We start from the raw sequence: 15,658 nt of genomic DNA on the forward strand, positions 1-15,658 counted from the left end.
TCGAATCATATTATTATTACAGTTGCGTGACAATGCAAATTTAGAATACAAAATCCAATCCTCGAGTGCATTTCGAGAGGCTCTCGACTCGGGAGAACGTAAAAAAAGCAGGATGTTATCTTGGAATGAAAAGTGGAAGGCAAAAGGAATCCTAATGGGCTGGTTGAACATTTATCGGGAATACTAGACTTAGGCGCCCGCCAGCGCCATTTCCAAACCCCAACTCCGCCGACGCCACACGTGAATATTTCAAGCGTAAAGGGGCGACTCACGACCGCCAGTCGCCACAGCTGACCGCACGCTCCCCCTCTCGACTGTAGTCAACTGAGCAGCCCTCTCGTTTGCTCTTTTTTCATACCCGACTTCTCAAAAGCAATCCTGTCTCACTAGCTACAGCGTTGATGTCGCATCACAAAAGTCAAAACTCCCACGAGACGGCTAGCCCCACCCCGTCTCGTCCGGGTCGGGCCGGGGCCCACACAGAGAGCGAACAACATCTGGTCGGCCGCCCCTTTGCGGCCTACCCCGGGAAGAAAATGGCGGGAAGGGAGGAGTAGAGTCGAGACAAGGGGAATGTAAGAAAGAGGAGAATCGTAAGACTACTACTCACAAATCCGTATCCCCGGCTCTTTCCCGTCTGACGGTCAGTGATGACCACCGCTTCCTCGATGTCCCCGTAAACGGAAAAGTGCTCCCTCAGCGATTTGTCCGTCGTGTGGTACGGGAGACCTCCGACGAACAGCTTGGTCCACGTGGTGTCCTTCTGCTGCACCCCACCCCCACCGCTGCCCCCGACCAGTGAGGACGAGGGCGAGGAGGAGTTGGAGGCCTCGAGGGCGGCGGCCGCCGCAGCCGCGGCCACGGCCGCCTCCGCCCCCGGGGGCAGAGCCGAACCCGGCATGAGCATCCTGGGGGCTGTCGAGACGGTCGGATTGAAGAAGAGGGGGCCCGACGAGGGACTGCCTCCTGAGGTGTCCGCGGAAGGGCAGTCAATCGTGGGTTTCCCCCACGAGCTGCCCTCTAAGTGGGTCAAAGCCGTCGACGGCGTCGATGCCTTGGGTCGGTTGACCTCCTGGGGGGTGGTTTTTACGGACACAATGTCCGGCGGGATCCTCTCCAAGAGTTTGAGGAGCGAGAGGGACTGAAGCGACCTGAACGCCGAGGACGGTCTCCTTTTCTTGGGAATGGTGAGGGTGGTAATGGCTCACCCGTCTAGAATCTCACGCCTGCGGATGCCGCGCCTCCTTCTTCCTCGCACTCTGCCCCCCTCTCTCTCTCTCCTCGGGCGCTCCCACCCCACCAGCGGAGAAGGAGCGAGAAGAAGGCCCGAGCGGGAAGCGGATCCTTTCAGTGCGCCCGGGGGGAGCTCTTCCTCTCTCTCCCTCCCTCTCACGCTCTGCCCCCCTCAAAGGAGGGACAAACGCCGTGCCCAGCGAGGATCCGCCCGCACAGACGCCGGTTCTGCTCACCGCACTGCCCGAAAAGGGAGCTTCGGGTGGAAAGATTCCTCCGCCTGTAGACGAAGAGGGTCTTTTCCCACCACTGGGAAACGGGAGACAATCGGCGCTGTGGCGATGAGGATAGGAGAGACGGAGTTGACTGCGTCTCTCTTCGGATAGGAGGACGATGTCGACTAAGCCGGCAGCTGACAGTGGCGGCACCTCGAGACTGTACGCGCGCGACCACCTACTATCTCCTCCTCCTTCTCCTCCCCTCCGAAGTGCCCCCCCTCTTTTCCCACTCACGATATTATTCCGTGGCGCGCTAGTCCCTCCCGCGGGGTCGTCCTGGCCGTCGTCCGCCGCGAGGTAGTGCACGCGCGTGGGCGAGGATCTCCTCCTCTGCTCGATTCCCCCTCCCTCAAACTTTCCCCGTCTTCCTATTTATCCCACGGCGGGAACGCTTGTCGCGCGAGAGGAGGAAAGGGACGGTGAGGAGGGAAAAAGCTAGATTTCGTGTGTGTGAGAGAAAGAAATATTGGAGACGAAGAGGAAGGCTGAAGAGGATGATGGCGGAAGGGGGGAGAGAGAGAGAAAGGGGGTTGTTGGTGAGGAGTGCCCTTTTCGCGCTCTTCCCGTGTCCTTCCTCCTCCCTAACCGAATCCGCTCTGCTAACGCGGGCGTGTCGTTGGTGCGTGGGTGCTCCGCGGGGTGGAGTATAGTGATAGGGTGCGGGGGCGGACGAAAGAGGGTGCCCCTTACGAGTAGGGGAGAGAGCGAGAGGGATATGTGCGTTTGTACGAGACGAGGCGCTCACTTGAATGACGACATAGGAGGCGAACTACGCGAAGAGCCGCCCTCTCCTTCCCCTCTCGTCTTCTCCGGGACCTCCTCAGCGCCGCTCAGTGCCCTGCTAACGGGGGGCCCCCAAGGGAGCAAACTCACGGCCTCTCTCTCTCTGGGGCTAAGGCGGGACCCTTGCCGCGCTCAAGAGCACGCGGGACGAAAAAAAATATGCATATATATATATATATATATATATATATAGAAGCACGCGTGTGTACGAACAATGTCTTCTTCCTCTCCTAAACGTTTCCTTCACGATCTCAATTCGCGACGGATTAAAATGCCGAAAACTGTAAAAGAGGATTCAAAAGGTCAGTTTCCTTTTGCTGCCGCGAGGTGTGGAAGATGGATATAGCACACAAGCTTTTTAAGCAAGATCGACTCCGGACGGAAACGTTTAAAAAAAAAACAGTCGACGTAATTCCTATCGTTTTGATTTTCTGTTTTCAGACTTCCTCTCCGAGACGAGCGTCGTCCCTTCTCGCGGCGTCGGAGGGAAGTTTTAAGCGGAGTTTCCCCGTGCAGAGTGCGCTCGCGCGCGCGTTTTTCAACGCGGCAGAGTCGGAATGCAGAGAAAGAGGGAGTGTCGCGTAGTGTGGGGGGGGGATGAGGGGGGTATGTGGAGAGAGAAGACTGATGGAATCTTCGAAGTCGGAGTCCCAATTTTCCTCCGGGAACGTCTGGCCACTGTCGATGCCGTTCCTCTGGCTGCTGCCTGCGCGACTTTTTTGCCCGTCCGTGCCGCCTCGCCGTCCGTTGCACACCACCAGAACGCCGTTCCTTCCTTCCCAGCCCCCAGTCAAAAGCACACCACGTGTCTTCCGGCTGTGCGTGCTCCTTTGGTATTAAAGGCGACTAAAGCGCCTCCGTCTCAGGGGTGGAGGAGTCTGCAGTGTGACAGGTCCCTCCTCCCCCGCCCTTCCCCTGCCCTGCGCCCCTCCTCCTCACATCCCCATCTCCTCCCACACCCCCCTCCCTTCCTCCCTCTCTCTTCCCACCGTCGTCGACGTCGTCTGGCCGGGGGCCCCCGGTGCTGCGACGGGCGGCGACGAATAGGAGAGCGCTTCGTGTCACCTCTGTGTCCCCCACCCCATCTCCTGCTGTCCCCTCTCCCCTCTTCACCTATCATCCCATCCCACACCACCCCCTACCCCCTCCCCCGCGTCCACCCACCGTCCACGTACTCGCCACCCGCGAGATTATTATGAGGAAATGGACGTGTGATAGTATGTAGACTATTGTCGCTCAAGCGTGGTATTCAGCCTCAAAGGTTGGAGAGTATGGCTACTACAGGGTCCTGGATTCGATTCCCGATGACGTATCTGGGTAACTTAGTCAGTCGTACCTGAGTTGTGTGATTTAATGGGCTCCAAATCATCCTGCGTAATCACTGACGACGTAGGGAAAGGAACAGTCTCCTTCCCTTCATTACTCTCATGTGCGCATTCTACGTGACGCATGGAACTTAGCATTGGGTGAACCCTATTTTTACCCATAAAATAAAACTTAATGGTTAGTTTTGGTGGTTAAGTTTCAGTGTTGCCGATAGTATTCGAGATATTGAATGAATAAGAGCTCATTTCTATCAATATTCGAGATATGCTGAAAAGAATCCGCGCGGATTCCTGAAAAGCGTTAGCATCCGATATTCCATCCAGATTCGTACACATCCGCTTGTTTCCAGTGGTCCAATCCAAATATTGATGACGGTAGTTATGAGAGGAGACGATTGATAGCTGAGGTCATTTGCTTCATAAAGGATCGGTGGGTGATTTGGTATAGTTATGGGACCTTCCATGGAATGGGGCAAGGGTGGAGAGAGAAGTCAGACGTCGTCGTTAGCCTACACTTAACGAAACGCGCCAAAGGGTCGTACTGACCCCCCTGATTGAGGGAGGGAGTGCTGCATTTGAAGTGCTCTTCACATAGCTAGTGACAAAAATGTGGACCGGGACAACACTAAAAAATTATTCCTCCGCAGAGATTCGAACCAAGGAAGGGAACTAGACCTGAACACTAGCCATCGCACCAAGCCGACACCCATCCCGCTCTAACGTGAATGATTTGGTACTCTTGACAGTCACTTGATTGGAATAGATTGGAGTCTGTCATCCGATTACGATACGAGAGATCTTATGTTTTAAGATAGAGATTAAGATCAACCGTAGAACTCTAATGCGCCAACGACATTTATTTCGCGAATTGCCAAGGACGTATTTTATGCCAAGGAGCCAAGTTTGTGATCATACCTAATTATTATTGTATCTTGACCATCGCCAGAAGCTCGTCTCTAATGCATTGGTACAGTGTCAAGTACTTGAAGTTTCTGTATGTCATATATTCGTGTAATATTTTCGTGTAAATCTGTTTGGAAGACTCACTAATATCAATGACATTATATATACATGACTTCGCAGTTAGTACCTAGACTTCTTCTAGTAGTATGTAATCTGAAGTCGGTTCATTGTATTGACTCACTTCCTAGACTTCAGTGGTCGGTCCTACGAGCATTTAAATGTTGAGATAATGCTGATGAGGGGTTGAGAGAATAACACATATTATTTCCGATCCTAATAAATAAATTTAATGCAATGAATAATTGTATTCACAAGGTGCTAATGTGCATAGTATTTATCACATGGCAATGTTAGTGTACGAGTTAAAAACTCCTCCATTTACAATCAGTGTTTATGGTTTCTCCGGTGCGGTTATTATTATTATTAAGAGACGGAATGACAGATTGAGAGACGGTTTGGAAGGAGAAAAAAAGGTCGGATAGAGGGGTGGAGAGCTCAGTTGGAAGACGGGTGGCACCCGGGTTTACGGATACCCGAGAACATGAGTGGATCGAGCTAGGATATTTTCGAACCCTTTAAAAAAATACCACCTTTTCGACAGCACTTAGAGAGGAATGATCGTGTTGGAAGGGACCTATCTCTCTCTTCTTGCTTAAGGGTTTGGGACTTGGCGTCCCGTTCTCCGCTCGCACAAATGCCTTCTTTGGGTTACCATATTTTTTCTTTTCCTCTCTCGTCCATTCCCTCACACCCTGAAATTTCACTTCGATTCCTCCTTTTCACCACAATGACACGGCCACAGTCAGGACCTCTGCTTTGAGCTTAAGATTGTGCGGCACTTGGGCCTCCAATAATGATTATCGATGTTTAATAAACACTAGCGTAGCAAAGGTAAATCAGCATTGCGATAGTTTTGCGGGCATGTCGAGTAATGGGGAGTGTACAGAGTATATTGGAGAGTATGAAATATCGCACATCAACTGTTCCGCCCCTATCCTCGACTAAACTATTCTATTTACAATCATTGCTTATGGTTTCTCCAGTTAAATTTTGAATATTAAGAGACACAATGACATATTGAGAGACTCACGAGAGCACTCACGAGAGCAACACAACATTTGGACGGCACAATAGAACACAAAAATAAAATAAATAACACGTAAAAAGACAGTTACATTTCAGAAAGTTTAAGCTTTCGGCCTTATCCAGGTCATATTCACCTTCGGATGGACTCCTTTTACGCATTATTTAAGTTATATATACTGTCCGACCGCGGTAAGGTCATATTTGGGTCAAAATTAATCTGGAGTTTATTCACCCCCTGCCACACACCCTAGCGGTGGCTTATAATATCCTCGACTACTGCGACTACCTATTGTTGAAATGCCGATGTTGAGGATAAGGGCGAAATGAAATGTGTACGCTAATCGAAAATATATGCATATGTCAACCATATCGTTCATTTAAACAATGATAATCGACCCTAGATTAATCGAGTCCTTGAACTTATCCACGGTCGATGTTATAAAATTATCGACATGCTGTCGATATACCGTCGTATCGTACAGCTCTGTTTGGAGGTCTACCGGGGGTTAAGACCTCTTGGCTCGGGATGTCCACGTACTCTTTCGTGTTTGGGTGGCAACGGTGAATCGAGGCGTGCGTGGGACGGGGGTGGGTCGCACGTGTTGAGAAGGCCTTGAAATTTCCGGGAAGTCGACCTTCTCAAGGGGCGGAGGGGATGAGGTCGGGAAGAACCGCCAAAATGTGTTTGCCCATGCAAAAGTTCAAGCTACGTTTCGCCAAAAACAGTTTACGTATGACAGTTGGTCCCCAACATTTATGCTTGCTGCAAGGTTGAAAGAAATTAAATGGCATAATATTCGCGAATGTGCATTTGAATATCTTTTTTTTATCTAAAATATAGGAACAAAAGTAAAATTTAATTCTTTACTCACGTTATAGACCAAGAAATTGACCTTAGTAAATATTTCGGTGGCAAGTAAAAAAAATAACCAAAATATAGATTTTTTAAACATAGAAACACAAAGAAAGGACAATCACATATGTAGTTTGGACGTTTCGACGGCACGAACGTCATCATCAGCTGATGTCCTCTCTTTGTGTTTCTATGTTTTAAAAATCTATATGTGTTTTTATATATTTGTGCGTCGCCGAAGAGCGTTCTATTTCGACGTTATCACTTTCGCTACAGCTGTTGTGAATGATCGAGATTAGTCAAGGTTTTTTGTACGGCTCGTAACTATCATCAAGTGTCCGCTAAAATAAGATGAATCGTGCATCGGCGTGAAGAGGTTTACATAATAACCCTTGTGCTGTGCAATACTGCAGGATTACCAGTAGTTGACCGTTAGAGATTTATTGGATTATTTCAACTGCCTGGCCTCTAGTTAATTTTGAAATATTCGTATTAGCAAATTAACAGCAGGCATTTAATCTATTGATAAGACTTTCAAAACCTCATTTTCTACCCATGTGGTTAATGTATATACTTATTCTAAAGGTGATTCCGTGGTCTTTTAAATTGAAGTAATTGAAGGGTGCGTTCTAGTTCTTCGTAAAGTGATAAAACGTGTTCGGTTATTCTGATCGATTTTTGATTTTATCGTACAGCATTTGAAATCAAGTCGACCGTCGATTTGATTCAATATCGTTGATCGATGATTTGTGCCGTTAAGAGTGCTGTCAGCGAAATCTTCCGTTTAATTAATAAAAGATAGGCGATTCAGCTTTGATTTCCATTGGTAAAGCCGGACTTTCTTTTTCAATGCCCAGCCTATCGGTACATCGTAAGACTTCTATTACTTCATCGACATGGCGTGTAAAGTCTCACGGTTGCAAAACTATTATGGTAATTTTGAATTTTGCATCGAATCTACTGTTCTCTAAGAGCTCCCGTCAAATTTTTCGATGTGATTTTGTTCTGATGTTTCGTGTCCTTTTAATGGCGGTTTTTCACGAGCGCGATAGTTTTTAACCTATATATCTATTTTTAGTCTTCTAATCAGTGATAATCACTGGGACTGGTCCCCCAAATCCTCCAGGAATTTTTCAGTGCGTGGTCTGACTAACGCGTATTAGAAAATTATCACCTCGCTTTTCCATCGCCGTATATTCCAACTTTGCCTTTCCCTAATTCCATTTATTTCAGGCACAATATACGTACTTTTCTTCTTCAACTCAGAGTCCTCACGACGTCGGTTTTAGAGTCCTATTAGATCGAGCGCAGCAAAGAGAAGTAAAAATCTGTATAGTATCCGCCGTCACTTTGTGGAAACGATTCATAATGAATAAGAAATACTTAGTTTTTCCACACAAACTTTATTTTTACGACCGGGTTTCGACGAGGATCGTCATCATCAGGTAATTATTTCAGAAATATACACACATATATATACCCTTGCAATGCTGAACATATGAGGTGAAGGAGTAAGGGACAGAGTTATTGGTCAGTATGGCTAGGGGGGGGGGGGGGAGGGATTACGGGGTGTAATTTGGTCGGAGAGTGGGTGGGGACGGTTAGTCCTTTGGGCAGGCAGGTAGAAAGAGGTTAACGACGTATTATACACCTTCAGATCTCCTCTCCTCGACCTTTCACTCCCACATCAACCGTTTCCCTCCAACAGCCCCGAGAACAAGGGGGACCCCCCCCCCCCCGTTCTCCTTCCTCTTTCTACCTGCCTGCCCAAAGGACTAACCGTCCCCACCCACTCTCCGACCAAATTACACCCCGTAATCCCTCCCCCCCCCCTAGCCATACTGACCAATAACTCTGTCCCTTACTCCTTCACCTCATATGTTCAGCATTGCAAGGGTATATATATGTGTGTATATTTCTGAAATAATTACCTGATGATGACGATCCTCGTCGAAACCCGGTCGTAAAAATAAAGTTTGTGTGGAAAAACTAAGTATTTCTTATTCATTAAAAATCTGTACGTAAACTTATTTTAAAGATCACTAAAAATTATCAAAGGGTGCAAGGTTACGGGAATCACTCACGAAGCAAAGTTTAAATCACAAATTGAATATTTTGCGTACAATAGAAGCGGATCTTTTCAGCGATGATGTTGAATATGAATTAATGGTCCCACGGTAGTAGAGACTGTGACGGTAAGATTTGAGGGATCAAGTGCTGAGTTGAAAGATTTCAATTGTCATTTTCTCCGTGAATGGTTAGGTATCAGAGTTACTGCAAGGTAATAGCGCTAAAAAAATGTTTTTTTTCAAATGCCAAGTAGTCTAGTGTGAATGATAGTTATTTTATCTAATACTCATTTTATTGCTCATGCTCACAGCTTTTTTCGCTTGCGTTGAGATTTAATTGACACCTAATTAATACCGTGCATGCGTATACAATAAGTCGCTGTACATATTTTCTCCATTATTGTAATTATTTCACATATAATTTGGCAACTAAGAATTTAAGTAGGGCTAAATTGTAGCTTTGCACGTTCGGTGTGAATTCACCCCCTGCCATTTACCCGAGCGGCTTGCAAAGCACCTTGCATATGTGGAAGTCAGGTCATATGTGATGATGACTTGCGATTGTTGGCTACCTGTAAAATTCTCTTGGACTCTTTCAAGTAGGTTTGCAAGTCATTTTTTTGCGATCACTCCTTTCTAAGGAGAACCGACGATAAGCCTTGTCAGGGATCTGAATTACCCTGAAATATATGAGACAACAGGGTTTAGGTTCCATTTCCTCGGTGTAGGCTACCAATACCTACATCTGCATACAGGTAATACCCTGCAAGCCGCCGCAAGGGCGTGTGGCGGGAGGTGTTAGGTCATCCGTAAAATGAGAACAAAACTACATGCAATTTCAATTTATTACTAAGCTATTTATGTTTCCTTTAAAAGGAAAATTTAAATAAATATCCTAGGTTATATCGCAGACTTTTGCAGTGATTTGATGCTGCTGAGGTGGATTTCGAGTTTTTCAGCGTATGAACTGTTATGTGACTTGAATTTTCCTTATTTTTGCGGCGAATGTCCACGGGAGCGAAGTTGTCCTCTTCTAAGTTCCGTGCGAGAATCTTGCCGCACTGCGAGGGAAACGCTGGGCCACATAATTCTGGAAACATAGCCCAAATTCCACCTTGGTACGTCAAAGGCTATTCATAGAGACCGTGAGGCCCTACGACTCTTATTAAAAATAAAAGAGTTGTTAATATATATTTTCTTGAGACTGTCCTGGTCACTGTTCCACGAATTGTATTGAACAATAATGTATTATGCCGATTTTAAACATAACATATCTGTCTCCAATCTGTCATAAACCGTGCCCATGATTTTGAATTGTTACATACAGTAACTAAGATCATCAATCACATTAGCTGAGTTAAAAGACGGAGAACATATGAGAGACTGTCCCTCCGTCTTCCAGCATTTGCTTTTACCGTTGATTACTTATTTATAATTATTTATTCATCGATATTCAACTATTATTTACGTATATTAGAAGCCCCTCTATGGTAATAGACGTGCGTAAAGGATTATTATTATATAAATCTCGTTGCAATTAGGCAATTGTCCTGGCGGCAACGGTCAAGTCTGGTCAACGGTCACTCTTAAAATGCACATACATATATACACAAGACGAACAGATATGAGGCAAAATGTTCTCATATACAATGACACTTAAAGATTACCAACCGCACCTTTACGATCACACATGGGCTAGGTTCACACCATGCATACAACGCTTCGTCCATCGCCGCACTCCGTCCATAATCACGCACTCTTCAATTTCATATACCCTTCAAATTCGCGCGCCGTTAACACATCATTCACTTTTGCAATACAACTTCTTACGCCGTTCACATCACGTACAGGACAATATTTTTAATAAGTGCAATTGTATAATAATCACTGGTCACTGAAGTTTATCACCCAGTGGCTACTTTACACTTATTCTTAAAACTCCTAAAATTGGATGGAAAAGGCTCAAAGAAACCTCTAGGCAGCTGGTTCCATTCTACAATAGTTCGGTTTAAAAAGAGTATTTTTCCTTATTTGTTTTTTGCGTTCTTACTTTTTATTTTTAAACGATGGTCGTTTTTCCCTTAAAGTTGATCTTTTCTCTCTCTTTCCATAAATCTTCCCATACTTCGTCATTTTTAACAATTCTATGCATCGCGCCTAACCTACTCATTTTTCTTTTATTTTTCAAACTCTCCCATTTCAGTATATCCAACATTTCTGTGACACTATCTGTTCTTTTGTACCTTCCGAGTACATATCTTGCTGCCTTTCTTCGAACTTTTTCTATCTTTTTAATATTTCCCACCTCATATGGATCCCATGCTGTGGACGAGTATTCCAGGATAGGGATAACCAGCACCTTATATGCTTTTCCTTTTGTGGCTACGCTACTTCGTTTAAACTTTCTCATTACCCAATGAAGTACTTTAAATCCTTAGTGGTTTGAGTCAAAAGGGTATCACGACGACTGTCCATTAAGGCAAACGCATTTTCACGTGATGTGTAATGACATCGATTACACATCAAGTTGCTTTAATAGATTTGACTCCAGTGTTGCGTCAGCGACAGCTGTTCGAAGTTGAAACATGTTCAGTTTGCCTACTGTTACCATGAAAATAACGTGCGTGCGTAACAAGCAATGTGCTGCGTTGAAATTTTCCTTTCCTCTGGATAAATCTTCCGCCCAGTTGTATTTAATGCCACCGGGGCCATAGTAAGAGTGTGCTTTTAATATCTATAGCACAACTGTACGATGGCATAAAAGGTTTTTGAAGTGGGGAGGCAATAATTTCAAAGGAAGGTGGACCCTGAGCTCTAGTCACTGCCGCGCTTACGGAAGTAAACATTAACACCGCAGTTGTCATTTTGAGAAAATTTCATGTCATAAATACAGAAATTCTCATTGGACACCACTCGCACGTTAGTAACGAAAAAATTAGCCACGAAGCGTCGTTTGCAGGAGGTGGGTTCCGAGACTGTTTATGACCAGGACAAGGGGACGTTCGCGTGCAAGTTTGTTCGCAGTTGAAGTTCATGTGTGTATATATATATGCCCTGCGAGTTACCACCATGGTGTGTGGCAGGGGGTGAACACACACAAAAATTAGCCACGAAGCGTCGTTTGCAGGAGGTGGGTTCCGAGACTGTTTATGACCAGGACAACGGGACGTTCGCGTGCAAGTTTGTTCGCAGTTGAAGTTCATGTGTGTATATATATATGCCCTGCGAGTTACCACCATGGTGTGTGGCAGGGGGTGAACACACACCAGAATAATTTAACCTAAACATGACCCTACCGCGTTCGAGCAATGTTATTACGACCCACTATCCTTCTTGGAAAAATGACGTCTTAAATCTATCTGTTCTACTTCTAAACTCTCAAATTTTATTTGAATTATCTCTCCTAATGTAATACGATGGGGGCAATAATGTATTTTCAACACCAGTGCTTAAGAGAGACCCCAGCCTAGCTGCTCTAATATTTCGGATACACTACTAAGTATATCATAGCAACGTTTTACATATCTAGCTCCTCTACGCTGCACGCGACCCAATTCGGCAATTAATCCAACTTCATGAGGATCCCATGTACTGGCAGTATATTCTAAATAAGGCCCAACCATTGACAGATAACATTTCTCTTTGATATTTTCATCACATTTACCAAGTACTCTTCTAATAAATCCTAATTGTTTGCTAACTTGTCCACATATATGTATGCGTTTCACCGAGGAGAGATCGTGAGAGAGGGTAACGCCTAGGTATTTAATTGAGTCTACATATTCCATTTCATTATTCCTTGTTGCAGGTAGGTGAAGAGTTTCTTTCTAATCAATACACTTTAGATAAATATTGGCTGAATCATTTTCATCCTGAGATCAAAACAGCAATGGTTTGCTTGAAAATCTTCGGCTCCGGAAATTTCAAACACAAAAAAGTACTAAATTTTGACAAAGTTGTGGTCGCATCGTTTTTTTATTAACATTCAGGGCATAGTGTATCAGCATTTCATACTGTTACGCGAAACTGTAAGTGAATCATACTACAGGATTATACTTAAAATTCTCCAAGATAGGGTAAATTCAGAATGCCATATTTAAAAGCAACTGGTTTTATTATGTTGCATTTAAGACAATGCACGGTCGCAGATTGCAAACGTTGCAGGACACCTAATCCTCAATACAGCCCAGACATGAGTAAGGAGTCGCGAGACTCCAAGTGACCCTTTACTGTTCCTCAATTTGAGGAAATAAATTCTCGGGAAAGGTTTTTATCTTCTCGAGAATGGTGTAGAAAGACAGAAACAAAGGCGGAAGCGGAAAAACATCGGGAATAATAATGCACAGAACGAGTGGCCACCCTGTTCAACTTAAAACGTGCGTAAATGACTAAGAGGCAATGCTCAAAGAAGAGAGTCGCTGGCAACGAAAGAAGTCCGATAAAAAATGTGCACGGCTTGAACGAATCGGGGGTTTGGGCAATTAGAAGAGAATTCCAGGGAAGAATAAGAACCTATGAAACTCATTACTGGAAATTCAGGATTAAACTCAGATGAACGGGCAGGATGAGAAACCAGGAAGTGTACAGGAGAGGATGATAAGTTAAAAAGACCATATGAGGTAATGTAATATCGGAACGTAAGAGCCAATAACATTTAACGCATTGAGACAGAATGCTTCCCTTAGGGTTTGTAACTAATGGAATGTTAAAAGAAGTTTGAATCTCTTACAGGAGAACGAGGGAAAAGAAGTCGACCGAATATTGAGGGCTGTAACAGGGGGGAGAGCCAAAGATAAGCACGTTGAACAAACACCAAGGGACGAGTGAACAAAGAATCAGACGGGAGTAAAAAGAATTAGGCTCGGATAAAGAAGAATGGAGGGATGACAAATGAATCACTACTGGGATTTCGAGAAACATGATATCTACATCGATCTGACAGCCGATCGGTGATAATCGCACCAAATGGTTTCAAGAAATACGTAAGATATTTAACAAAGAGCCCTTATCCATTAGTGGCTACTGCTGATTGTTTATCAATTTTTATCAATACACTTTATGACATTTACTAATGTAGAAAATCACAAAGATGTAAGGAATGTACCTACATATTTGGAAATTTCCAAGGTTACCCTGAATGAGGAAAAATATATCCAGACCTGCTCCAGCAAACGATCGAGCGGTGGCCGAAACCTAACTAACAAGTCCAGCCGAGGGGTCTTGTCTTTCTCGGCTCGGAAGAGGGGGTAACTGCATACGCTGTCCCCAGCATGACAATGCCACTTTGCTGCGAAGTTTATGAAACACCCTTCCAAGTTTTTCAATCGGGAGTCCCTGATATGCATGATTTTTTTTGCAGCGGGATGGATTCGTTTGCGGAGGTCTCCAGGACGGCCTCCAGCCCCCCCCCCCACCCTTTCCACTCCCCTCCCCCCCCCCCACAAGTCCATCCACAGCTACGCCACCACCACTGACAAACTGGAGTGATGAAATCCGAGCGTGCCTTTTAGAGGTGGTCGGTTGTTTTACTTCGCTTGGTTTTATTTTTAAAAATGCGTCCCCCTCCCTCCACCGAGATTCTCCCTCTCTCTCCCCTCTCAACCCTTTTCCCCGCCCTCACGTGGCGCCTTGCGCTAAACAGGCGGGGGGTTCAGGAAGCTCATCTTTCCCATTCCTATCCCGACGTATATCCTCTTTGCCTTTTCCCTCGTTTTCCCCGAGAGACTCCTCCTACCCCACGTGGCCACCCCCTTTCCCCCTCCCCCCGCCGGGTGCAGCGTGTGCGCCCGGCTCTTCCGTGTATTCACCCGAGACGGAGTGAGAGGAGAGAAACTCACGGGGGGAGGCCTTCGTTTGAGTGGAGAGATGCGTGGAGAGATGGGAGGGAGTCGACGTTCTAGCACTACCTTACGTAACGGATCCAAAGACGGTGATTTCGACGGGGGGTCATACGCTCCTTGATGCAGGGTCTAATGGTTGAGGCATTTGTAAAAATGTTGTAAATCCGCAAACTCGATATTGCGGGAATAATAAATTTAGCTGATGGCGAACTGAACGAAGGCTACGAGTTTGCGGAGGATGTTTTGTTTTCTGATACCATCGCCTTCACCCAAGTTGTGTGCGTTTTTAAGTACCAGAACTTGTTGAGAAACCATAGGGAAAGAAATTAATCTGATTTGCGAATGAATCGCGATTTGTGGATCTTAATTGCGCCAGCTCTACTAATTTTTTTACCTTTCAAGTCAACCTTTGGGTCGATTACTGCGTTCTTTTTCGAGTTTAATGGTTGGGTTGGAGATTAGAATTTTGTGTATTAGTTCTGTTGAAAAATCTCGATTGGGTTAATCTTAAGTTTTACGAAACCCTTAGATTCCGCACCCTGGATCGATTTTTTTGGTTGAGATTTGTTGTCCCTACCCATCAGATTGCTCCTTCTGATTTTTACTTGGATCCGTATGTATCCACACATGTACGCACCGTTATTTTCTTCGAGTCTCCTCATTGGTCTTGGGTTACGCTGATACAATATATCTTCCCCTTGTTTCAGCGGAGCATGTACCTGACAGTTACGATGTGATCCTGATTAGCAATAAATAATCGGAAGTTATCTCAGACAAGAGAAGCGACATTATTTTGATTATGAATTTTTTCCTGTGATGTATGCTCAATAGAAATTCCAAGGTTGACAGCACTTTAAAAATATTCCTAGTTGACTATAGTTAAAAAATAATTATTCCGACTTAGACCATTATTATATTTCTTTACATCCTTGTATAAAATAAACCACACTTTTCAATCAGATGGTCGATTAAATTGATGTTTCAACAATAAAATTACAAAAAAAGTATTTTGTTTGCCCCAAATATTGTGGATTCATCACCAGCTGTCGACATACGAGGTCTGTTCAAAAAGTATCACGACGTTTGTGTTTCTTCAAAAATTATTTATTTATTCATGAATATCTATTTTGTCCCCTTCAAAGTAATCCCCATTGGATATTATACACTTGTGCCAACGTTTTTTCCAATCCTCGAAACACTTCAAAAAATCATATTTTGTGATCTTGCT

General features: G+C 45.0%; 1 protein-coding gene across 5 annotated transcripts in view; it reads right to left on the reverse strand.

Moving 5' to 3' along the window:
- LOC139688358 (RNA-binding protein 24-like) overlaps window positions 1-3,110 on the reverse strand; it is a 106,120-nt gene extending 103,010 nt beyond the window's left edge. For all 5 annotated transcript variants that reach the window (XM_071585892.1, XM_071585888.1, XM_071585891.1 and 2 more), the window contains exon 1: window positions 611-3,110. In XM_071585892.1, coding sequence (XP_071441993.1) covers window positions 611-907 — 297 coding nt within the window. In that variant the 5' untranslated portion in view covers window positions 908-3,110. The remainder of the gene's footprint in view (window positions 1-610) is intronic.
- Window positions 3,111-15,658: the final 12,548 nt, after the last annotated feature.

The sequence above is a fragment of the Hetaerina americana genome, unplaced genomic scaffold (assembly GCF_022747635.1).
Source record: "Hetaerina americana unplaced genomic scaffold, ioHetAmer1.1.p SCAF_2, whole genome shotgun sequence".
Classification (NCBI taxonomy): domain Eukaryota; kingdom Metazoa; phylum Arthropoda; class Insecta; order Odonata; family Calopterygidae; genus Hetaerina; species Hetaerina americana.